The sequence below is a fragment of the Notechis scutatus genome, chromosome 1, assembly GCF_049901735.1.
Source record: "Notechis scutatus isolate UNSWTSFEM ecotype Mainland chromosome 1, rNotScu1.2, whole genome shotgun sequence".
Taxonomy (NCBI): domain Eukaryota; kingdom Metazoa; phylum Chordata; class Lepidosauria; order Squamata; family Elapidae; genus Notechis; species Notechis scutatus.
In genome coordinates this window covers 104,568,176-104,595,110 of record NC_142009.1, presented here as the reverse complement: position 1 = coordinate 104,595,110, position 26,935 = coordinate 104,568,176, and the positions used below count along the sequence as shown (strand labels likewise).

General features: G+C 39.0%; 1 protein-coding gene across 8 annotated transcripts in view; it reads right to left on the bottom strand.

Annotated features, from left to right (window-relative positions):
- Positions 1 to 365: 365 nt before the first annotated feature.
- DDO (D-aspartate oxidase) overlaps positions 366 to 26,935 on the bottom strand; it is a 29,797-nt gene continuing 3,227 nt past the window's right edge. For 2 of the 8 annotated variants that reach the window (XM_026666667.2, XM_087942338.1), the window contains exons 2-6: positions 22,706 to 22,790; positions 20,621 to 20,798; positions 12,253 to 12,361; positions 7,363 to 7,539; positions 366 to 2,464 (exon numbers count right to left, since the gene is read on the bottom strand). In XM_026666667.2, coding sequence (XP_026522452.1) covers positions 1,897 to 2,464; positions 7,363 to 7,539; positions 12,253 to 12,361; positions 20,621 to 20,798; positions 22,706 to 22,744 — 1,071 coding nt within the window. In that variant the 5' untranslated portion in view covers positions 22,745 to 22,790 and the 3' untranslated portion in view covers positions 366 to 1,896. Of the gene's footprint in view, positions 2,465 to 7,362; positions 7,540 to 12,252; positions 12,362 to 20,620; positions 20,799 to 22,705; positions 22,791 to 22,976; positions 23,020 to 23,851; positions 24,096 to 24,630; positions 24,766 to 26,935 lie in introns of those variants that run through there. The other 6 variants (XM_026666668.2, XM_087942355.1, XM_087942323.1 and 3 more) reach the window with 5 other exon arrangements.

Below are 26,935 nucleotides of genomic sequence, written 5' to 3'. Positions count from 1 at the left end.
GAGTCCCATTCTGAAAGTCCCAGCAGAGGTACTGGTTCTCATCTGCAAAAATCCAGATAACTAGATAGCAATCAAGAGTTAGGTTTTCTCGGTCTTTTTACTGCACTCTAACAGCCAGGTGGCATTTCATCCCAGATATGTTAGACCTAACACAACACACATTTCTGATACATTGTGGTCTATTGTGGTGCATGGGGGTGTCTGTTTAAATAAGAGATGGTTACTTCCTGGGACACCTTTTTTTTGGGGGGGGGGGGAATGCAGGAAAAACACAGTGGGTAAATTTTGAAGAATAGCCAAATAAGTGACTGATCCAATACTGCCCTCTTCTGGTAGAAGGAGAAGAAATGTGCAGATAGAAAAGATAAGCCATCACAAGGACATTTTATTTCACTGATACCAGCCTTGACCAAGATCATGGCATATTTCTAAATGTAAGCTGTAACTGATTACCTAATGCAGTCAATTATGTATGAATATTAAAATACAATATTTGGTAATAAAATTCAAACTGCCGTATACATGCGGTATTTTCCTCCGTCGTAGGAATTTGACAAAACATTTTGAATACGCAAGCAAGATCATTCAGCATATTTGGATTAAATGCCTATCTCTTGATGATTTCAGCAACCAGGTGATGACTTAAATTGGTGAAGCAGCTTTCCCAACTGGTGCCTGCTAATCCAGCAGTATTTGAGTATAGGGTCCCAAATTTCCATATGGCATCTTGCCATATTTATTGACAATTATTAACAGGTGCTGGAGATAAGTAGAGCCGGCAAAAGGCGCAGGAAGGGTGAACTTTTGGTTGAGCTTGAGGGCCAAAGAATCAAGCAAGGACTTGAAGGTAGTCAACAAACTAGCACCATTCTTGTTTCAGCAAAGTTTCAGCCCAGCAAGAAGTCTTTTTATCTCCCTTCATATTTATTCACTTCTTTCATGTCTCTCCTTCCTTTAGTTCAAGAGCTCTTGGGAGCATACATAACACTCGTTTCTCCCTTCTTCCCCAATTAGCTAGGCTGAGCTGGGAATGAACATGATCAAGCCAAAATCCCTAATGAATGGCCATGATTAATGGTGGAGCTGAAATTAGTTCCTCCCTATTCCTAATTCAACACTTTAACCCAGTGCTCCCCAAATCTGGGTTAAAATGGGATAAAACTGGTTTTTCCTTAGATAATGATCCACAAACCCATTGCCCAATCACAACAGGGAAATTAAAAGTGAAAATGCTACACCTATAATGCAGGAGTGTCAAACTCACGGCCAGCGAGTCGGATGCGAGCCTGTGGGCCGTGAATGCCGCCCCCGCCCCCGCCCGGTTTAGCAAAGGGAGGGAAAGTCTCGATATGTCACATGATGCCACCCTGACAACACATGTTTGACACCCCTGCTATAATGGGTAAAAAGGACTTCCTGATAAATGAGTAATAAGGAACTACAAAGTCTGCATAGGCTTTGGAGCCAGATAGAAAACCATGAACAGAATTAACACATAGAATTAACAGCCGCAGTTATTGCAATGATGTAGCCCCGTTGGACTAGAGTCTGCATTTCCAGATTGGGACTGAAGAGTCACCTCCATATCCACAGATGAACTGCACAACAGTGTAAACCTACATATACAACTGGGGTGGTTGCTTCCCATGAATTAGCTGTAAAAAGTTGAAGGTTCTAAGCTAGGGTCTTACTGATGAGGGAAGTCTAGCAGGTGGTCCTTCTTCCCTTCGGTCTTAGTGCTTGATGTTTTCCTAAGAGGACCACAAGCACTGAGCAATTGCCATAAGTGACTGACATGAAATCAGCATGGATGACATTCCTCCAGATTTTACATCGCACCCAAGATCCTAGCTCTACACAGACTACTGGATCAAAAGAGAAATGTTTCTTTCCTATTTACAGCTTTGCTTTACACCCAGGTATTGCCAGGGTTTCAAGGCACTCCTTAACCAGCTGAGTTGCCTCCTTGGCAGTACCCCGGTGTATTGAAAAACCACCTCCCCCATGGCCATAATTGTGAACCACCAGCAACTTCTCGTGCTTGTGAGTCAGTACCTCCTTCTGTACTCTCACAGCTGACCGAGATGGCCTCAGGCCCACTCTCACTTTTATATTCTCAGCTGTCCGAAGGGAAGGCTCAAGTGCGGAACATCTGTCAAATATGTTTTTGCTGATAATGGGATCCGGGGACAAATTCCAGTTGTCTTTTTCTCTTATCCCACCTAATGTTACATTGTGTATCCCTGGATAGATGTAGGTCAGACCATCACCATCACGAATGAAGTGCTTGATCCAAGGAGCATGAACCTTGAGAACTTGCCCTCTAGTGGGGTATATCTCTAGGTCTTCTGTAAGTTTTCTGGAACCAATGCCTGAGCAGTTTACTACGATGTCAAAGTCATGGTGTAGTTCCCAAAGATCTTCTATTTTCCTTGCATGCACCTGGCCTCCATTTTCTTTCAGCCTATAAAGAATACGTCAGAGGTCAAAATACAACACTTTTGAATCCTCTATGGCTAATGTTTTACTTAGATCACATAGTTCAAAGAGTGAGATCACAAATCTGAAATGCAAAACTGAAGTGAGTAAAGAGAAGCCCAAATCACGTATGTATGTTGGTAGGTCATCACATGTCACAACATCATGACACAAACACATTTTGAACTGTGCCTCATTTATATTATATTATATCACAGGATGCAAACGATATAATTCAAACCATTTGTGCCATAGGTATCTGGCAGAAACCACAACATCCCATGCATTATGACATCATAATACATGGGATATTGTGGTTTCTGCCAGATACCTATGGCACAAATCCCATCAAAATGACAACAAAGAGGAAACATGTATGTAGGAAAACAGTACAGGATATATCTTTTTGCCTTTGGTTATCAGTTTTCAGCTACAAGTTTCACTAATAAGGAAAGGCACTCATCAAAATGATGTGACACCTTATTCCTGAAAAATTGTTATTCAATTTGCAGGTGACACTAAACTGGCAGGAATAACTAACACCACTGAAGACAAGATCAGGATCCAAAATGATCTTGACAAACTTGAACAATGGGTCCAATTCAACAAAATGAATTTGAATATGGAGAAAAGCAAAGTTTTACATTTAGGCAGGAAACAGATTAGGCAAGACCTGGCTCAAAAACAGTAACCATTTATTGAGGGACCTTGGAGTCCTACTGGATGATCACTTGAATATGAGCCAGCAGTGTGCAGCAGCAGCCAAAAATACTAATACAATCCTGGGTTGTATAAACAGAGGCATAGAATCAAGATCACGTGAAGTATTAGTATTGGTTTATAAAACCCCTAGTAAGGCCACACGTGGAATACTGCAACCAATTTGGGTCACCATACTACAAAAAAATTGTTGACACTTTGGAAAAAGTTCAAAGAAGAGCAAATAAGATGGTCAAAGGCCTGGAGACTAAACCATATGAACAATGGCTGCAGGATTTGGGCTTGGCTAGTCTAAAGAAAAGAAGAATTAGGGGTCACATGATAGCAGTATTCCAGTATTTGAGAGGCTGCCACAAAGAAGAGGGGATCAAATTATTCTCCAAAGCACCAAAGGGCAGGACAAGAAACAATGGTTGGGAACTAATCAAAGAGAGAAGCAAGCTGGAATTTAGGAGAAACTTCCTAACAGGGAGGCCAATTAACCAGTGTTCTACTGGTTTCTCCTTAATTCTGAAGCTTGCCTTCAGAAATCATGGGCACTCCATCCCTGGAGGTTTTAAGAAGAGACTAGACAGTCACTTATTTAAAATGGTATAGGTTGTCCTGCTTGAGCAGGGGGCTGGACTAGAAGACCTCCAAGGTCCCTTCCTATTCTATTCTGTTCTGTTCTATTCTATTGTACTCTACTCTACTCTACTTTGCAATTAAAATTATGATTGATGGCATTTTTTTTAAAAAAAGAAGAGTTTGTGTTTTTGGAGCAAAGAAAAGATTTTGAATAGCCTATGGGAAATATCCAGCTAATTATAGATTCCCCTTGCCACCATAATTGGTTCCCTTCTTTAATGTGGATCCACAAAAACTGCAGTCAGGATCCAAAGAATCACACTGAATGTTCTGTTCTCACAAAACTGCTAGGTTTTTGTTTATTGGGGCTTAATACCACATAGCAATTGTGAAAACTAAGTGTCAAGATAGTGTGTAAGATAGAAGTGTCATCAAACTGAGGCATCCAGTCTGAAACTTCAAAAAAATATGTTTCAAACAGATTCTGAATTTTATGAAAATCATGAGGAAATCACTAGTAAATAAAAGTTTCCCTGTGCCACTTTGTCTTTGCTGTATGTCAGACAATACAGGACATTTTGGTTAGACCTGAGTTTGCATGTATGGTTCAGTTTGTTTCTCGGCAAATGTTAGTTTTGTTCTTAAGCCAAAATGTCCCGAATTTTCATTTTTGCATAAGAAATTTACAGGATTCTATAAGAAATGTCTATTTTTCTTGATGATATGGATTGGGATCCTAATGGGTAAAAGTGCTGTTGGGTTTCTGCTCAAAAACACAATCCTCTTTGATCCTCCCAGACATTATGAGAAGTCTGATTTGGGAAATCTGCCCAGTTAATAAAAAGCAACAATTACAACTTAACACGGATGAAAGAACTCCTGCTACCCACAGCATTCATCCCAAAGTCCTGGACTGCTTAATGAAGCATGTGAACCTTTGTTGGACATTACACAATATCGTCACAGGGCATATTTGTTAAAGTTCAATCTTAGTTTCCTATTTCCCAGTTTGTGCCAACATGCAATCGTTTTAAGATCTGAACTTGGCAGAAGTTTTTATAACTGAATAGATTTGCAAGCTATGCCACCTTCAGAGCAGAGGCTGCCTCCCAAAGAAAATCCTTATTATCCACTTTAGTGGTTTATGGATTCCAGTCAAGTGGTTATTACTGATTCCCTTTGGGTGTCTTTTGATAAAGTACCAGCAATAGTGGTTGGGACACTGAAATGATGTTTAATAAACTGCACATTTATCCGTAGAAATTGTAATCGTGTTTTTCAGCTCGCTGGACCTAGGCCATCGTTCAAGGAAGCTGATCAGCCCCCACTGCAATGGGTTTGTGCCAGGGCATTGCACGGAGGAAAGGAAACTCCGGTGGGAAATCACAAAAGGGTAAAACAGAAATGAGACGCAACTGAAGCCTCTGCCCATAAGTCCACCTGACAAATATTAAATGGTTCCTGGAGCTTCCCTGAGCCTCAGTACGATGTTCAGTGTTGTTTTAAAAAATGAAACATGACAGGGCCTGGGTGTCCCATGAGACAGCAGGTAGGATTGGGAGAAGAAAAAGCACTCATGGATAATTACTGTAAAACAAGAAATCCAGAGCTGAATACAGTATACAAAACAGCAATACAACCTAATAACCAGCTAACTTTTGGTAATATTTGACTTGTGCTCTCCATCACCTCACTCTTGAATGCAAAACCATAAAAATGTCAAAATATTTAAAAGGGTAAAGGTAAAGGTTCCCCTCACACATACGTGCTAGTCGTTTCCGGCTCTAGGAGGTGGTGCTCATCTCCGTTACAAAGCCGATGAGGCAGCGCTGTCCAAAGATGTCTCCATGGTCATGTGGCTGGCATGCTTTGGCACACGGAACACTGTTACCTTCCCACCAAAGTGGTCCCTATTTTTCTACTTGCATTTTTACATTACTGCTAGGTTGGCAGAAGCTAGGACAAGTAACAGGAGCTCACTCTGTTACACGGTGCTAGGGATTCGAACTGCCGAACTGCCGACCTCGGCAAGCTCATCCTCGGCAAGCTCATCTTAGCCACTGAGCCACCATGTCTCTGGCCTATAACACAAAATCTCTGGCCTATAACACAAAAGCTGTCTTCCTGAGTAAAGCCAACAATGGTAGAGAGCAATTATCTTCAGATCCTGCCTGATTGCATCTCATGAGTTTGGCTTGACCATTGCCCGAGCAAAGAGGCTGGTCTGCTCCAACAGACATGTTCTTCAGTTTTTACAATCACTGTTGAAGGAAGCTGCTGGGATAAATGGATCTTGGGTTGTCGCTGGACAAAGCTTCCATCATATAATTGTCCAGCCACATTCTTACATTTGTACAAGGGTTTCCAAATTACAAAGTCCTTCCTTTGCAATCTTCCCATATATCCTTCTGTTTTTAATTACAAGAACTTCAGGGTCTTTGGCTGAATTCCAATGTATACACCATTGAAATTTTCACCATGGCTATCTTAATTCATATACAGCTTAATTCATATTCAGAGTTAAATCAGAAGGTATAATCAACATAAATTATAACCCAAGATTATAAACTGCCTATATGGGGTTGCACTAGAGGTGGTATTCAGCAGGTTCTGACCAGTTCTGAAGAACTGGTAGCGGAAATTTTAAGTAGTTTGGAGAACCGGCAAATACTACCTCTGACTGGAGATTTTACAGTATCCTCCCTGTCATGCTCTCCAAGCCATGCCCACAGAACCAGTAGTAAAAAAAGTTGAATTCCACCACTGGGTTGCACTAATAGAGTGTGTCAAATAATAGGCTCAATGCAATCAAATGCCTCAAGTTGGAAATCTAGTTAATGCAAAGTTCCAAGATAAAGTACCTTGCAGTAGTGATTTAGAACATAATTAAATTAATTTAGGCACATTAAGATCCATAATAAATGATCTTTTACTTGATCTTGTTGGACAGTCGACTTTGCTAATTTGACAAAAGGACAGACACCAAAATGTTACATCTTAGGATTCTGAAGCTTTCTCCTGAATGCTTGGTGGGGTAACAAGTATTTTCCTCTAACTTTGCCATATCTTATATTCTAATTCCCCAGATTTGGTTGGATCTTATGTTGGATCTTATGGTGGTGAAGAGAAACACACACATAGGAAATATATCAGTGCAGAGTGACACAATTACTGATTCCTGCTTTTAAAGTCACAGGTCTGACAGAGAGAAATTTTACATATGGTGGGATATCTTTCTAAATTACCTGCCCACAATTACCTATTAATAGTAACCTGTAGGTTTTTAAGAAGAAAAATCCCCTTATCCCTGAATCTCCATGTAAAAGTTAACCTGTAAATACTATATTATAAGGAGGTGTGCTCAAAAAGAAAACGTTAACTGACAAGAGATTATATTATATTTGCTTGCTGGGATTTAGTTCGCCACAATAGACATACCTAAAAACCAGGTCTTATCCTGTACCAGCATTATGTAAGTTTGACAGGAAAGGACCAATGAAGTGGGGAAATGAAGGATTAAGTGTAAAATGCACCAAATGTTTTAGATCATACTTCTTTATTGTATTGCTGCATTTCAATCTTACGTAAAACCCATACCTTTTCTCCAGCCAAATTAAATACGATGGGCAGTCACATTTCAGTGTGGTAAAAGCTTGACCATATTTGTGTTGTGGAAATTTCTTCAGCTCCTTTTCAGTCATTGAGCGAAAGGCCAGAACCACATCAGACCAGAATGGCACCTCCTCCTCAGGAATGTCCTTAAATATTTGCCAGCTTGTTCATATTCAAGAGAATAAGAGTGTAAAACACAGACATTCTTGGTGTTAATGGTCTCTCCCCAGTCCCCACCCTGAAATAATTTTTCAAAACCAAGCTTTTAAAAATTCACCAAATAAAACCAGCAAAACTGAGTTCCTAATCCACATTAATATGATGTTTAGGCACCATCAATCAAGCTGTATATTTTAATTAGCTTTAAATAAATATAAGGTGTGGCAGCTTCTGCATGTTCCATAATTAAACATATATTTCTGCAAATTTGAATACATATTTACTATTCACTGTTCACAAATTCAAAATAAAAAAACCAGTGAATATGTAGATATAGAAGTTTGGATACCTTTCCAGTTGTGTCAGTGCTAGTTTGTTTTTGTTGTTGTCACTATAAAACTGTTAATTAGGCTTGAAGAAGTACCGTATATTTCCAGATTATAAGCCGCTTTTTTCCCATGCTTTGAACCCTATGGCTTTGAACCCTATGACAATGCGGCTTATCTATAGATTTTTCTTCGCTAACTGCCATCAGGGGGCGCAAAAATGTGACAGACGCAAGAGGTCAATGCAAAGAAGATGCTACCGGTAGTTTTTGGCGCGCTCGACGCAAACAGCATGACACGCATGAACGCAAAATATTTTTCACACCCTTATCATAGAAAGTACACGAAGAAAAGCACATGATGAAGCTTTTAAGTTGAAAGCAATCGATCTGTCTATCCAGGAAGGAAATAGAGCTGCTGCACGTAAGCTTGGCGTTAATGAATCAATGGTGAGACGTTGGAGACGGCAGCGTGAAGAACTGATTCAATGCCAAAGGACAACAAAGGCTTTCAGAGGTCATAAAAGCAGATGGCCTAAACTTGAAAATGTTCTTGAGGACTGGGTGAACACACAGAGAGCAGACGGCCGAGGTGTATCCACCATGCAGATCCAGCTGAAAGCTAAAACAATTGCCAGTGAAATGGGTATTGAATATTTTAAAGGTGGACCGTCATGGTGTTGTAGATTTATGAGACGAAAAGATCTGTCCATCAGGGTGCGGACGACTGTCTGTCAGCAACTCCCTTCCGACTATGAGGAAAAAGTTGCAAACTTCCACAAATTTATTAAAACAAAACTAGCCCAGAATTCCATCGGACCAGACGACATCATAAATATGGATGAAGTACCTTCACCGTTTGACCTGCCTCTAACTAGAACTGTTAACAAGACAGGAGCATCATCCATTATGGTGAAAACAACTGGCCACGAGACAACGCATTTCACGTGTGTTTTGAGCTGCACCGCATCCGGACAGAAGCTTCCAGTGATGGTGATTTTTAAGCGGATGACTATGCCAAAAGAAAAGCTCCCAAAAGGCATAGTCGTTAAAGTTAACAAAAAAGGGTGGATGATAGAAAGCCTAATGACTGAATGGCTGACGGAGTGCTACAGTAAGCGCCTGGGAGGATTTTTTCACCAGAAAAAATCATTGCTTGTTTTGGACAGTATGAGGGCCCATATAACAGATTCTGTGAAAGCAGCCATCAAGGGAACAAACTCAATTCCAGCTGTGATTCCTGGAGGTACAACTAAGTTTTTGCAGCCACTCAACATCAGTGTGAATCGTGCATTTAAAGCGGCACTCCAAGGTGAGTGGGAGGCTTGGATGACCAGCGGAGAGAAATCATTCACAAAAACTGGCCGCATGCAAAGAGCATTCTTTTCTGAGGTCTGCCAGTGGATCCTAACAGCGTGGAGCAGTGTGAAAGAATCCACGATCACCAAGGGGTTTCAAAAGGCTGGACTGCTGCGTGGAGAGAACAGCGCAACTTCATCGGTAACTGTGCCTCGAGATGAAAGTGACATTGAGAGCGACACCGACAGAGAGACTGAAAAGGTGTGTGATGGAGATGTTCTGAGGCTCTTCAGCTGCGACACTGAAGAAGACGACTTCAGTGGTTTCAGTGCACAGGAGGAGGATGAATAAAAACATTAATGACTTTTCTGTTTTGTTTGTTCAGCCGTTTTACTGCCGTGTTACAGGTACCGTTTGGAAACAATTAAGCATATAAATAAACATTTACAAGATCTTTCTGTGTAAATATCTCATTTCACAATGTATATATCTGCGGCTTATAGTCTGGTGCGGCTAATATATGTAAAAATATTTTTTTCTTTTAAAATTTAGTGGGTGCAGCTTATATTCCGATGCGCTCTATAGTCTGGAAAATACGGTAAATGATTCAGTAGGCTACAGTTAGCCATTCTAATCTTTTTAACCCCTCAGGTTCTGTTTGTCCTGGGCAAACTCTAAGCATATATCTAAGCCTTAGAAAATAAAGACAATTCATGTTTATAAAAGAGGACAAGGTATCTCTAAATAATTCCAAGCAGCAAGTTCAACTAAGAAAAATATTGTTTTAAAAATATTAAACTTAACTACCAAAGCCAAGAAAAAGCAACCAAGCATGGGGAGGCCAAGAAAAATCTCTGCTAGAGCTATATGGAGTTTTCCAGGACTTCCCATGTGTGGGATACAGTACATAGGGGCATGACCTAAGATAACATCTGCTATTTCTCTGCTTGGAGAGCTTAAGGCAAAGTGGACTGGATATACACTATCTTGATGGAACTTTTAGACATCCTTTCCTGAAGCTGTTAGCCTTAGGACTTAGGTAGCTGTTAAAGCCAACGCACCATATGCCATCATATGCCGTCATCTAAAAGTATGATGGTCTATGAGTTTAATTCCTGGTGAAAGGTTTGAATCCCATAGAATACTTAAATCTGAGGAATCCAAATAAGGATAAACCTGGTCATGTACTGCCTCTTGGTGATGAGTGCAACTGGAGTTAAGTTTCAACTGGCAACACTGCCATCTTACAGCTATAAACAGAGTATAGAAGATGGGAAGCAAGGACTGCTCTAAAGCAGTGGTCGCCAACCAGAGGGCCAGGGACCACTGGTGGTCCGTGAGAAAATTTTGGTGGTTCGCAGAGAAATGTCACGCCCAAAGCAATTAATCCAGGCTGCTCAGGAACACAAGGCTGCACCACCCACATGCCCCGTGGGAACACAAGGCTTGTGTCGCTTGCATTGCGAACAACACAAAGTAGTGAGGGGAGGGGGGAAAGGGCAGAGGGGAGGAATTTGCCCCACTTGCCCCATGTGCATTGTCTGGCCACCAGGCTGCTTCTTTTTGCTTCTTTCCTCTTCTGCTTTTGGCTGCACCCAAGGAAAGCAGCAAAAGTCTTTCTTTCTCTCCCCCAAACTCTGCCAGAAATGAGTCTTTGGAACCCTGCAAGACATCCTGCTCCAAGAGGCTGCACCATTCTGGTGGAGTTTGCGGGAGAGAAACAAAGACTCCTGCTGCTGCTTTCCTTGCATGAAGCCAAAAGTCTCTCTCTCTCTCCCCCTGAGAACGGAGTTGGAGATGGTATCCTGCGATCCCAAATAAAGAATGATCAATCGGTAGGAAAATGGGGTGGGGAATTTTCCTCCAGACTTTTGGGGGGATTTTCCCAGGGTCTCTGGTCCGCGGGATTTAAAATTATATGTTTGGTGGTTCCTGAGGTCCAAAAGGTTGGCGACCCCTGCTCTAAAGAGCAGGCAAGTCATTTTGTTGACCCCTGAACAAAACACAAAAGTGCTGAGAAAAACAATGTTGCAAAATATTGACCACAGGAATGTACAAACTTCTGCTATTGCACACACCCACTGTTTTCTTATTTTGAAACTGGTTTTGTAAGCAACTGGTTCTACCCACAGACTGGAATTTTCCAATAACTCAGCTAAAGAAAGGCAGGAAAAAAGAATTAATAATAATTAGTAATCCAGAGTTCTATACATATCTCATGGTTAACTGTACAAACCACACTGTTTTGTGCAAGCAAAACAGGGCAAGGCAGCGTATAGATGCACGTAACTCCACATTTGCCCTGGACCCTCTGAATATTAGAAGGAGCTTTTATTATATACCTTCTACATAAATGGTATATTGTATAGAAGAGATTTATAATCAGCCCCACCAGCAGAGCCAATTAACAAGGGTTGTGTTCAGTATTATGATCCTCCCAAATACAACCTTAGGCTTCTTTCCCCAGTTGAGATATGGTCATATTCAGATTTTTCCCCCTCCCTTTGTTCAGCCATCCCAAAATTCCCAATTCCATCACAACTTTCTGTGTGAACAAAGAGAAGTCCAACTAAATGTACCCAAAATCAATTTGGCACCGCATCCTATTTGTCACAGTCACCAATCAGATGCACTGTGGGAAGTCCCACAGAGGCAGGACTTGAGAGCAATTCTATCTTCTGATGTTACTTGCTGATAACTGGCATTTAACATCAAACCTGCCTTTGAGTATAAAGTACTGCGAGAAGTCAGTGAGCCTCTTATAGTACTGTTTATCAGCAGCACATTATAAAAATTATAGGCCCAAGCCCAGGCTTTTGAAAACTGAAACTCTCATTTTTAAAAGACAAAAACAAGTGCCAGTGCAACATATTAATGTTTCCCTAAATAAATTCTAAACCCAGTTTAAGGATCACGAGATATAATTCTAAAATAAATGTTTGTATTCTGTTTTTCTTCTGCAGAACTCAAGACTAGGGTTGTCTCCTGGTCCCCACCAGTATTACATGCCTCCCGAATTTGCCCCAATAAAGAGGCTTGCTCAGCACAATGCTGAAAGAAATCACAAAAGCATTAATGAATTCTATATTCACCCAGATACCAAGTGAATCCCAGCTTCTGAGGCCTCTGGAGAATTGCAGATGGACAACAGATGGTCGAAAGTTTCCCTAAACCACTGCTTCTGCTGATCAACAGGTGTGCCTGTAGAGAAGAAAGAAAACAGATTTCAAATGGAGGGAAAGCATTTTAAGAAAACCTAGAAAAAGCAGACATAAAATGGGCTGCACTGAAATTTATTTATTGGATACAAACTGCTAATGGAAGGTTTTGAGAATCAAGCAGAGATTTCACACAGGAGGAAAGGGATAAAGATGGGGTCTCACACACCCCAAATCCCCATACTATTCATGCTATTTTGGAGGGTCATCCAGACTTCCAGGACAAATTTTCCAAAAACACAAGGAGTTGAAGAAGAGAAGGAGAAATCACAGTGCTCTTTTTCCCACTCCTCTCCTCCAGCAAGAGTAGAACTCTTCCTAATGACCCATTTCTCCACATTTCGCTAAACATGTGGAATAAAGTTGTTAGGGATAACATTGTTTCCCCTAACTGGTTTGGGTAAAAATAATAAATAAGGTATCATGGTTTGTTAGTTAAAGTGTGTGTAACTTTAACAGCAAGAATGTAATTAAGGGTGTGGTTGTAAAAGCACTATATAAGAAGCGAGACAATTGCAGCTCGCTCTCTCTGGCTTGAAGATCCCTAATTACTGGTTGGATTGATGACTGCGTTCTTGCTGGAACGGGGAGAGAAGAAGGAGTGTTGATTTTTCTCAACGGAGAGAAGATAAAGATTGGACTGATTTATTGTAAGTGTACTGACATTGGCTATTCAACACGGACTTTGCAAATCCCGACAAGACTTGACTGAAATTGATATATGACTAATGGACCGTTATTTTGACTAAGCTATAATTCTTAAATGGAATAAACTATATTTTTGATAGCACAAGCGTATCTGTATTTTTACTGCATGTTAAGTAGAAAACTTATCTCACACATTTACTTGTCTTCCTATCTGACTTCGCTGCACGTTCTGTTTAGTTTGTTTTCCTTAACACCCGATGGGGAATCCAGGCTTAACACTGGTTATGGGCCCAGAGAGACTGCAAAGTCAGTTTGACTAGGATAAAAACAGGTTTATGTAAAAAGTGAGATTTTGTGTTGTTACACGTTACAGTAAACAGACAGCTGTGTTTTATCAATTATAGTTTTATATCCATATAGTGAAACATGGCACAAGTCAGTCTACAAAGTTTGTCCCTTATATCCAAGCTGGATGGAACAAACTATGTTTCATGGTCTATGAAATGTAGTCTACTTCTACGAAGAGAAGGTCTGTGGAACATAATTGAAAATCCACCTAACGTAGAAGAATGGGATCCTGAAGATGAGGAAGACAGTCAAAAGATAGAAGACTTTAAACAGAAAAATGAACAAGCACTTTGCATCATAGGACTAACACTATCTGATCAGCAACTTGTTCATATACGCGGAGAGCAAACAGCTGTTGGGTGTTGGCAAAAACTGAGGAGGATTTATGTTCGAGATAACGTTGGTGCTCACATAAATCTAACACGGAAGCTTTCCGCACATATCTCCAAAAGAATGGTGATATGCTGAGTCATTTGAATACTATGAAAAGCATTTTTCAAGAACTTCATGAGAAGGAGTTAATTTTCTCTGAGCTACACCAGGTCTACATAATTCTATCTTCATTAGACGAAAGTTTTGATGACTACGTAACTTCCCTTGAAATATTGCCTAAAGAAAGCCTAACTTTAACTGATATCACTGGCAGATTGATTGAAGAGGCCAGAAGAAGGCTTGAAAGAGATCAGTTAAGGAGGGAGCAACCTCAAAAGGAAAATAATGAATCTCCTACTGCATTCGCAATTAAAAAGTATTTTAATTGTGGAGGGAGAGGACATTTGGCAAGATTTTGTAAGAAACCAAAGCGCCAGAATGCAAGCCAGAATGCTGAAAGCCATCAAAGAAGAAATAAGAATTATGAGTTAGCAATGTATAGTAATGGAGTTGTAAAAATAATTTATGGGTGGTTGACAGTGGTGCGTCCCACTGTATTACAAATGATAACAAAAATTTGTAAAAATGTCCATGAGTTCACAGCATATCTCATTGGCAAACGGATGGAAAATGAAGGCAAAAGGTGAAGGTATAGCTCATTGTTCTTCTATAAAGGAGAACATAAAAATGTTATATGTACCTCAACTTAAATTTAATTTGCTTTCAGTTAGAATGTTGGTTAGATTAGGATACATAATTACCTTTAAGGGAGATACTTGTTTAATTGAAAAAGAAGGTAAAAAAATTACTGCATCTTTAAGAGGTGACTTATATGTGTTAAATGATAATGGTTTAGAGGTGGCTAACACAGTTTATGATAATAAGAAACCTCATGATGAATGTATTCACTTGTTACACCGACGGTTAGGTCATTTAAATTTTAAAATGATTAAGAGAACTGTTCAACTATCTAAAGGAATAAATTTAAAACCTTGTAATAAGTATTTGCAATGTTCTGCTTGTAATCAAAACAAAAGCAAAGTTATACCGGCAAATAGAATTGATGGATTTACTACCAAAGAGCCTTTAGAGGTAGTATTTGCCGATATAATAGGTCCTAAAAAGCCAAGTGTAGGTGGTGCTAGATACATATTAAGCATAATGGACCACTATTCTAGGTATGGTTTCTGTTTTCTAATGAAGAGAAAAACTGAAACGTATACAAATTTCTTTAATTGGTTAAAATTTGCAGAGAGGAAAACTAAAAAGAAATTAGTAACTCTTATAACAGATAATGGTGAATTTACAAATAATAAATTCCAGAATAGACTTAGAATGGCAGGTATTCAACATAAAAGTCTGCACCATATAGGCCTCAACATAATGCATTTATAGAGAGACGAGGCCAAACACTGCAATCAATGGGAAGAACAATGTTATCTGATTCTGGATTACCTGACAATTTGTGGGGAGAAGCTATAATGTGTGGTAATCACATATTAAACAATGTTGTTAATTCAACAACAGGTGAATTACCATTCACTCTATGGCATGGTAGGAAACCTGATTTGAGTTATATTCACACATTTGGTGCACCAGCATGGGTGCATATCCCTACACAACTCAGGCACAAAGGACAACGTAGAGCAAAAAGATTAATTTTTGTTGGATATCAAGCAAACCATAGATCTTATAGATTCTGGGAACCAGGTCCATCTAGAGTATACTGCAGTGCTAGTGCACAATTCCTAGAACATATAGGATGGAATAGATTAGAGCAGGATTCAGATAATGATGTTATTATAGAAACCTATAAGAGGCAGAAAGAAAAGACTAGTTATAAGAAAAGTCCAATGAAAGAAGAAGTCCATGAAGAGCAAATAGAACCAGATCAAGAGGAAATAATTGATCAAGAAGAGATAGATAGTCAAGAACAGGAAATAAAGGAAAGTTCACCTGTAAGTCCTATTATACCTAGACGCACAACACGTATAACCAAACCACCTGAAAGATATCAGGCAAGTATTGTTTGCCAAGTAAATAAAGTTCCTACTAGCATAGATGAACTTAAGATGTATCCTGCAAAGGATCAGGAGAATTGGCAAAAGGCAATGGAAAAAGAGTTAAATTCATTAAAGGAAATGAAGGTTTATGAAGAAACCAAATTACCTCCAGGAGAAAAATCCATTGGGTGCAAATGGATATTTAAAGTAAAGACTGGAAATAATGGGAAAGTAACTTATAAGGCTAGATTAGTAGCACAAGGATTTAACCAAAATGTATTTGATTATGATGAGGTATTTATTTATTTATTTATTTATTTATTTTATTTATTTGATTTGCCAATTGTTTACAAGATAATAAGTATAAGTGTATACATAGTTGTGAATACATGAAATGGGTACATATAAGAAAAATAAAAGAAGAATAAGAGAAACAATAGGACAGGGACGGTAGGCACGTTGGTGAGCTTATGCACGCCCCTACAGACCTCTTAGGAAAGGGGTGAGGTCAATAGTAGACAGTCTAAGGTTAAAGTTTTTGGGGTTTGGGAAGAAACTACAGAGTCGGGTAGAGTATTCCAGACATTGACCACTCTATTGCTGAAGTCGTATTTCCTGCAATCAAGTTTGGTGCGGTTAACTTTGAGTTTGTATCTATTGTGTGCTCTTGTGTTGTTATGGTTGAAGCTGAAGTATTCATTGACAGGTAGGACATTGCAATGTATGATTTTATATACCATGCTTAAATCAGACTGAAGACGCGTAATTCAAGGTTTTCTATTTCTAGAATTTCAAGTCTGGTGGCATAAGGTATTCTACAACAGTAGAGGAGTGGAGAACTCTTCTTGTGAAATATTTCTGGACTTTCTCAATTGTGCTAATATCAGATACGTAATGTGGGTTCCAGACTGATGAACTGTATTCGAGTATTGGTCTAGCAAATGTTTTGTATGCTCTGGTTAGTAGTGTGATATTACCAGAGAAAAAGCTACGTAGTATTAGGTTAACAACTCTTAATGCCTTTTTGGCTATGTAGTTGCAGTGGGCTCTAGCACTTAGATCATTAGAGGTGAGTATTCCAAGGTCCTTTACAGAGCTTGGGTCATCAACAAGATCTTGACTATTCAGCTTGTATTTTATTTTCTGATTTTTTTTGCCAATATGTAAGACAGAGCATTTATTTGTTGAGATTTGAAGTTGCCATTTGTTTGACCATTCTGATACATAGTCAAGATCTTTTGTAGGGTAGCAGTATTGTCTGTGGTATTGAACAGCTTTACATCATCAGCGAAAAGAACGCAATTGCTCTTAATATGATCACAGAGGTCATTTATGTAGAGTATGAAGAGAGTTGGTCCTAGAACACTGCCTTGGGGGACACCACTATTGACAGGTACAGAATTTGATAGGACGCCCTATCAAATTCTGCACCAAATCTTAAGGCTACAACTTTAAGAGCCGCTTTAGTATGGGCAGCTAAGAAGAATTATATAGTTAACCATTTAGACGTAGAAACTGCATATCTGCATGCACCATTGCAGCATACAATATATTTGAAAAAACCAGTTGGTATAAAAGATAATAAAGTAAATAGCAATGATTGTTGAAAACTCAAGAAGAGTTTATATGGATTGAAACAATCTGGCTATGAATGGAACCAATATATTGTGAAAGAATTAAACAATATAGGGTTTAAATCTGGTTTAGCAGATCCATGTATGTTTAAAAGAGAAAATAATGGAACGGTGTCATTATTGTTATTATTTACAGATGATATTGCTTTGATTACTAAGACCAATAATGAAGCTACTGAGATTATTTCATTATTAGCCAAAAGAATAAAATTAAAGCATTTAGGTGAAATTAAAAAGTATCTAGGATTGACAATTAACAAAACCACAAAAGGATTTAAGATATCTCAAGAGGATAAAATTTGCCAATTAATTAAATTGTATAAAATGGAACTTTGTAAGCCTGCAAAGACTCCAATGAGTCAGGAAATTTGCAAAATTGATGCTCAAAGTCCCAAATTTGATAAGACCATATACCAATCTTTGATTGGTAGCTTATCATATATAAGCAATTGGTCTAGGCCAGATATAGCTTATAGTGTTAATCAGCTGGCACGATATAATAATGATCCACATCAATGTCATTGGCAAGCATTAAAGAGAATTTTAAGATATCTTAAAGGAACAATGCATCATGCATTGTATCTAGAGCCAAAAGGTGATTTGAATCTTAGTGCCTATGCAGATGCAAGTTTTGCAACTGACATAAACACTAGAAAATCAACATCTGGGATGGCTATATTACTTGGTAAGACACTAATAGGGTGGAGGTCAATCAGACAACAGCATATTAGCTTGTCAATGATGGAAGCAGAATTTTCATGTCTGTCATTACTATGCACTGACTTAATTCTGTACAAACAGTTATTATTAGACATGGGTATAACTGTTAAAGATTCTATTATTGTGTACGAGGACAACCAGGCAGCTATACAATTAGCTACTAATATTGCTGTAAAGACTAGATCAAAGCATACTGATTTAAGATACTTAAATGTTAGAGAATCTGTTAAAAATGGTCTAATTAAACTTGAGTACTGCATGACGGAAGAAAATATTGCAGACCAGTTTACAAAAGCTCAAGGTGTTGTAAAATTTAAAGAGAGTTGTAACAATTATGATTTAAAGGTGTAAATGGTTATATTATTGTAATATTATTATTATTACCCAAAAGGGAGAATGTTAGGGATAACATTGTTTACCCTAACTGGTTTGGGTAAAATAATAAATAAGGTATCATGGTTTGTTAGTTAAAGTGTGTGTAACTTTAACAGCAAGAATGTAATTAAGGGTGTGGTTGTAAAAGCACTATATAAGAAGCGAGGCAATTGCAGCTCGCTCTCTCTGGCTTGAAGATCCCTAATTACTGGTTGGATTGATGACTGCGTTTGCTGAAACAGGGAGAGAAAAAGGAGTGTTTGTTTTCTCAACGGAGAGAAGATAAAGATTGGACTGATTTATTGTAAGTGTACTGACAACACGGACTTTGCAAATATAGTATCCTCGACAAGACTTGACTGAAATTGATATATGACTAATGGACCGTTATTTTGACTATGCTATAATTCTTAAATGGAATAAACTATATTTTTGATAGCACAAGCGTATCTGTATTTTTACTGCGTGTTAAGTAGAAAACTTATCTCACACATTTACTTGTCTTCCTATCTGACTTCGCTGCACGTTCTGTTTAGTTTGTTTTCCTTAACACCCGTTGGGGAATCCAGGCTTAACAAAAGTGATGTGAGACAATAGTTTGGTTTGCATAGAGGCTAATAACACAAAATGATGGTTGATTCTCCCCGTGAGTCCTAACTATAAATGCAGCTGAAAACAGGAGCCACTAGCTCCCAAGATAAACGGCTAGTACATATGGTGAGACGCAGAGGTAGTTATAAATTTATAGAACATAGAATCATGTGGCTGGAAGGGCCCTGGGAGGTCTTCTAGTCCAACCCCTGCTCAAGTCAGGAGCCTTATATGATCCCAAATGGCTGTCCAGTTTATTTTTCAAAACCTCCCCTGATGGAGCATCCACCATTCCGGGAAGCAAGCTATTCCATTGATTAATTGTCCTCACTATCAGAAAATTTCCCCTTACTTCTAGATTGGCTCTCTCTTTAACAAGCTTCCATCCATTACTTCTTGTCCTGCCCTCTGGACAAGAATTCAGAATAAAGAAGAGGCTGTGGCATAGTCATTGAGACATAATGGCAGACACAGTGGGAAACCTCTAAGGCGGCCTTGGCCTGCTGATTTTACAGGGAACTTAGGCCATCCCACTTGCAATTTCTAAACCATGAAGGATAAAATCCTTTAAGTGTGTTACATTTTTTTCACAAAATGAGGGCAACTGTAGAGTATCCTGAGCAAAAAAAATGGCTCCAAGAAAGCTTCTCCCACTCCTAGTTTTTCTGTTATTGATACCCTTCAGAATTTGGCTACATTAATTACTTATTAGAAGGAGGGCAAGTGAAACAAGTCAGCATCACATTTTGTCCTTATTGAGACTCCCCCTTTGTAGAGTCTAAAAATGCAAGAAATGAGGAGTTTAAATCAAAATCACGTGAACATTTATAGATGAAGTAAGAAAGTCCCATATAGGCCAATTGTAGGATATATGCATGTGTTGGGAACCTATTGCCAAACAATTTGTATCATCATTGTCATCATCATCATCACCACTATCATCCACAACAATTGTGTCATGGAATATAATATCTGTACTAGAATGGCATGTGTAAAATAGCAGGAAACTATTATTCCCAAGAATTAAGATAAGATAGACTCTTCCTGACATGGACAATTTATTTGGTGATTTAACACTTAACATCTTAACGCTGTCCAGGAAAAGTAATAGCTTGTACCATCACATACAGCATGGAGTTACTCTGGAAAATTTAGAAAGGCATCCAGTCTTAAAGATAAGCAGATAGTGTCTCTTTCTGAATAAATTACAACAGCTTCAGCTGTCTTACTCAAAATCAGAGGTGGTATTCAGCAGGTTCTGACCAGTTCTGGACAACCGGTAGCAGAAATTTTGAGTAGTTCGGAGAACTGGCAAATACTACCTCTGACTGGAGATTTTACAGATTTTACCAAGCCATGCCCACAGAACCGGTAGTAAAAAAAAATTGAATCCCACCACTGCTCAAAATGTACCAGTTAAAAGACTGGAAGGGCTGTACTTCCTAGAAAATTGATTTCGGGGCTACAAAGTAAAAATCGGGGGAAAATAGGCATAATATAAATACTTGGATAACTTCAGATTTTGCTTTACGAAATGTAAATTTTGCTTGCCTGAATAAAGATGTGGGATAAGCATTCCTGCAGCAACGTCACTGGTCGTGTGAGGAGAAAATCTATCAGCCATGACAGACACACTGCAGTTTGGAATGGAGTCCGAAATGTACACAGCTGTGGATAAACCGATCAGACCGGCACCAACAACGACAATCTTTGCCTTGGACATGTTCTGCTAAGAGGAAGAGGAAGAGGAAGAAGGGGGTCTGAGTTTGAAGAAAAGGCTTCTGCATGGTTGGTTGCCAAGAAATCTACTCAACATAGCCATGGGGTAACTAGGGCAGAGGTCCTCAAACTTGGCAACTTTAAGACTTGTGGACTTCAACTCCCAGAATTCTCCAGCCAGCATAACTGACTGGAGAATTCTGGGAGTTGAAGTCCACAAGTCTTAAAGTTGCCAAGTTCAAAGACCTCTGAACTAGGGATTGAATGGAAGCTGAAGGATACTAAAAAAAATACTTATATCATGTAACATTTTATAATATCTCAACTAATTCTATTACACATATTTAATTCTCCACAGAAAAACAGAAAGATATGAAGGAGCTCTTAAGCCATACTCTGTCCTGCTGGGGTGAAGGGATTTAACAGGAGAATGTGACCACCCATATGACTGAATGGTCCCATTTGGAGACAATTAAATTGGCAACTGGCAACCAGTTGTATTATGATCTGCCATGAGGTAGGTTTTTCTTTTTGTTTAATCATCATCATCATCATTTTAGCCATTGTCTGTCCATTGCAGGATGAAGGCCTCTTCCACGTTTCCAATCAATACGACCCTGAGCTTTCTTTTGCCAAATGGGCCCACAATACTTGCTGATATTGTCACTCCATCTTGTTTTAGGTTTCTTTCATGGACTCATTTTATCAAGTGGGATCCATTCTACAACTACCTTGATCCACCTGCCATCAGTTCTTTTTGCTATGTGACCAGCCCATTTCCATTTCCATTTTTTTACTCTCTTGATGATATCCTATACTTTCATTTGTTCTCTAATCCATGTGCACATCTTGTCTTGTGATGCCAGACATGTATCTTTCCATGGCTCTTTGCACCACTCCTAGCTTTTACATTAATTTTGAGGTTAGTATCCAAGTTTCACCATATTATATTATGATTTAATATTATGGTTTAATGTTGTGGCCCCGATTCCCGAGCCTATGCTGTCAGAGGAAGAAGACCTGGAAGATGAGGAGGAGGAACTGGGAATGCCTTCCTCCCCAGGACCTTCCTCTCTGGCAATGCCTTCCTCCCTGATAATGCCTCAGGTTTCATCAGACAACCGAGAGGAACAGCCTGAGATTAATCAGGAGCAAGGCATATCGGAGCAGCCCCTGACAGGGAGTAAAGAGGAAGAATGTTGGCTTGATCCTAAGCAGCGTCGTAGGGAGAAACGTGAGCAGCAACGTAGGAGGTGTGGGAGAGTCAGAGAGTGAGCTGAGTCATTGAGCCACACCCCACAGGGGATAAAAGTGGGTGTGTTTTCGGCTGGAACTTTGTACGGGACAGAGTTTAATCTTACTTCAGATTTTCTTCGTGAATGATTTTTGTGGACTGCCTTGTAATTTTCTGTGAGTAGATTTTTATTTGTTATCAGTTCGGACTTGGCAGGCAGAGGGTGTTGGAATGCCAAGGATATTATCAGTTCCAAAGAATTAACTCTGTGAAGTCCAAGCCAGCTTGCCTGCCTGTGTTTGTGTGAGTTTGTATTCTTTCATCTTTTGGGAAAGAAGAAAAGTGAGACAGAACAGTTTAATATAGCACTTAGCCTTATATAATGCTTCACAGTGCTTTTACAGTCCTCTCTAAATGGTTTACAGTCAGCATATTGCCCCCAACAATCTGGGTCTTCATTTTGTCCACCTTGGAAGGATGGAAGGCTGAGTCAACCTTGAGCTGGTGGGACTTGAACTGCTGAACTGCTGGCAGTACTGCACTCTAACTACTGCTGTGCAAGTAACAGCCTATTTTGTCTTATTCAATAAATAGTAGTTTAACAGCTGGAGTTGGCAGCTCACAGCTGGCACAATTGTATTTAAATACCAAATCAAAAAGTAAGGTAAAACAACTTTTCCTACCTTGCTAGCTTTAGCTGTGTTGACTCTTAGGGGCAGCATTGATACATTCTCTTCTTTAAGCTAAGACAAGCTGGTCATCGTTTGCCTAAAATCAAAGATCAGCACAAAATGCAAAAGTTTAGACTCCGGTTCAAAAAAAAATAATCAATGCAAAACACAGCATGTGCAAAGAAAACTAGCAAAAGGCCTCATGCTGACACTGTGCCCTTGTCTAAAAGCATCAACAGAGATGTTCAGAGACCTACTCTTCGGTCAGGCACATGTTATTTACTTGGTTGAAACTGCTTCTTCAAGGTTTTTGTAAGTAAATAATTGGAGGAGCAGGGTGGGTAGGTGTCAACAGATAGGCATGCTGGATAAGAGATCTGGAGAGGACATCTGTAAGCTCATTCTAAGTGCTGTTAAGCTACAGTGCATTCCTTCAGTTCCTAAAGCCAACAGAAAACACATTCTTTTTTTATTATTATTCTTGTGACCTATGATACTCATCACCCTGGGAGAGCTTAACTGATGTATGCATGCAATGTTCCCTGTGCAATCAAGTTAACTAGGTGGAAGTAGCTAGGGAAAAAAAGCATGGTACATCAACACTATTATGAGACTTTTTTAAAGTCAGATAGCAGGTCCCTTCCCTTCCCCCTCCTAAAGCATGCTGAACGAAAATCTATTCTCAAGTTACACAACTTGTTTAATTTCAACAGTATTCTTTTGTTGACAGAATTATCAAAGCAATGAATCAGAAACCTTTGCCAATATTATTCTGTTGCACATCCAGACCTGCTTTCGGCCCATCAGAATGGCCCACATATGGACCTAGCAGAATCAAAACTTCCTAGTTTAACTTAATAAGCAACATTAATTCGTAGGTGTCAATAGATAGGCATGCTGGATAAGAGATCTGGAGAGGACATCTGTAAGCTCATTCTAAGTGCTGTTAAGGTACAGTGCATTCCTCCAGTTCCTAAGCCAACAGAAAACTCATTAAGTAATTTGTGCTGTCCCAAAAGACAAGTTCAAATCTGCCAAAGGAATGAGACTTGCAAATTACAATTTTTACTGCAAGATAATTTAAAGAGAGAGATTGGCAAATTTCACTGGCTTCCTTTCCCCTCTCTCCCAAAATAAGCGTCAGGTAGGAAAAATTACCATCAATCCCAGTCCATGGAAAAAAGGTCCACCCTGGTGAATGTAGCTTCATCTGTCTTTCTAATCACCTGTGTGGTAGTTAAACCACAGACTGGTTTCCAAAAGTTTTTCTGCTGACCGGGCACCCTGCATGCATTAAGACAGCTCCTTCCACTTAATCCTGGACCATTCTCCACCCCACTGCACAGAAGGTCCAGAAAACTGGTAGCCTGTAACAAATCAATCACCCTTCCTGTCACTTGAGCTAGAAGAGAATTTGGCAGAGAATGCTTGTCACTTTTACTCAAACTCCAGAATGACCCTCATTTAATAATGCTACAATGCCACGTTAATAATGCTACAAGTTGTTAGCAAGTGGTTGCACCTGAAATTATCCCAGGTGGTCAAAATAGTACTGAATAAGAAAAATGGCACATCCTTCCTTCCAAAGTCATAAAAAAGGTAATAAATGTGCCAAACCCTTTGCTGGCAAAAACAAAAAAACATTTTGACAATTTTTGCACACAGAATCAGCAATACTGTTTCTTCCTTGTTAAATCAACCCTCAGCCCCTTTCTTTTTTTTCCCCCTGGATCCAGTGAAAGACTCTTGAACATTTGTTTAATGATATTATCTTTGTTTTATTGGTGAAGTACAACAGATGGGAGTAATACAATTATGATAGCTCAATAAAACATATGAATACAGTTAATGTCTGTACAAACAATCAACATGCCGAAGTTTTAAGAAATGGAAAATATACTTCCTATGATTTAAAGATGAAGGAAATTTATCCGCACATTTTGTTTAATTTCTATTGAATTCCTCAATGAATGTTTGAAAAAGGATGGATCTTTTTTGGTTGGTATCTTAAGACATTTGAGGGTTGTTTTGTCTGCATGATTTTATCATGTTCCTTCATGGTTCTTTCTTGGTCCCACATTAATACATAGGATAATACAATTTTAGGAAAAAACATAAGCTATATATGTAGTTGTGATGATGTTTTTATTAAAAAGTATGGCTTGATGTTCCACAGGCCATGCTGTCACATGATGTTTCACAAAGTTTTCCCCCTTGTGGAGCTGAGGTGGGCATGGCCTGCTCATGACACATCTGGCCCACGGGCCGCCAGTTTGGCACACCTGTTATAGATCAATATGCTGGTTGGGGAATTCTTGGAGTTGGAAGTCCACACTTCTTAAGAGTTGCCCAGTTTAAAAAGCACAGTGTCCACTTTTTCCTGCAGCCTAAGCCAGCATGGCCACAGATGGCAGAGCACAATAATGGGGGAGGGGGAGAGGGGAAGGAGGGAAGGGAAAAATAATGTGCCAATATCAGCCTCAACCAGCCAAAGTCAGTCCATGGCTACAGCATTATGTGTGTCACATATAACTTGCATACCATAACATGCGACAGAAGAAAACAGAAACTTTTAAAATGCATGATAACGACTTGATAGCCAGGCAGCTTTCTCTTACAAATGCTCAGTTATTGCCCCTATTTTAAAAATGCCCAATCGCACATCACACATTTACAAATGCCCAATCGTATACTAAAAACATGGATATGTTTGCTTGTATGTGTCAGGTTTCTAAGTGATGAAATCCATTTTAAAAAAAAAAGAGCAAAGTCCATCTTCCAAAACAATTTCTTTTATTTAGGAAATCAGCAAATTGGCAAAGTCTGTTGTAATTCCGGATCTGACACAACCCGGAATTACACCACATAATATTGGAAGTTAGAAACATCCCCCAAAAGTCCTATTTCCCATAGAAGTAAATCAACTTTTCCTGGTGTCTTCAATCTCTACCTCCAGGTCTCAATGTGGTCAGCTTTTGTTCCCACGGGAAGAAGAACCACCTAGCCTAAACAACTCTATCTCCACTCCTCCCACCTTAGGAATGTGGCAAGCCCAAACCCTTCCCTATAACCAGCAAAGAAAGAAAGAAAATGAATATATAATAAGGCTAAATAAAATGGCTACGCATATGTCAATTTTAGGCTTGACAGTATGTGCTAGCCATTTAAAACAAATGTTTCATTTTTTTGAATGGAGTGAGGAATGACTTTTGTGGTTTCTTTAAATTGTATTTTTTTCTTTCTCTGATTTTTATTTTGTGCTATGGATCTATCTAGAGTATCTGTCTATATCATGAATCATGGCAGCAGATTCAATCATGGAGATGTTTTGTCCTTGTCAATTGGTCAGGTGCAAAGAGAGGCTCATGATATTCCTATCCTGTCCTCAGTATCCAATGGCTGCAAAAGGGAAGATGATCCCACCAACAATGTGCAAACAGTTTGGAAGGATTGAGGAGTGGAAATATTGCTGTTTTGAAGTGTACAAAATGACAACTTGGCAGAGATTTATGGCACTGGGTATCAATTTGACATGTAAGTGCTTAATGTACATACATGTTTAGAAACACTATCTAAGAATACCTTTGCTGCAGACTTCATATTTTATAGCAATTTTATCTTTGATTTATATATAAATAGATGCAGTTTAGGAAACAAGTTGAGTTTTTAATGGGTTTGAACAAGATGTCTTTTGCAATCTGTTTAAGAATAGCTGAAAAGCTTGAATTTCTATGTAGTTTTGCCATTTTACTGATCTGTTTTGCTTCAAAACAAGAATCTGAACTTTGAACTTGGCAAGAAAAAATCCAGTTGATAATTTCCCAAATATATTACCAGTTAAAAGAACAGCTGAAGTATTTGTTCTTTGTCCCTCCTAGGAAAGAATACAGCATTTTTTTAAATGTGTGTGGATTCCTGCCATACCCGTCCTTTCAAAAGTCACATTGCAAAAGGTTTGGTAGACCAAAGGACTTTGAGTTCTCTTTGAGTATTTGATAGATAGGCTTACAAATTGAAGATGGCTAGCTAAACTCCTCCCTCCAATTAACTTTTGTAAGTGTTTTATTTGCAAGCATTCATGCATTTTTATTAAGATGGGGTTTTAAAACCACATATACAACATGCTTTGCTTTATTTGATTTCATCAATTAGAAAAAACAAATGCTATCATGGGAATTCTGGGAATTGAAATCCATACACATGAATGATTCCCCCCAGGTTGGAGAAAACTGCTCTGGAAAA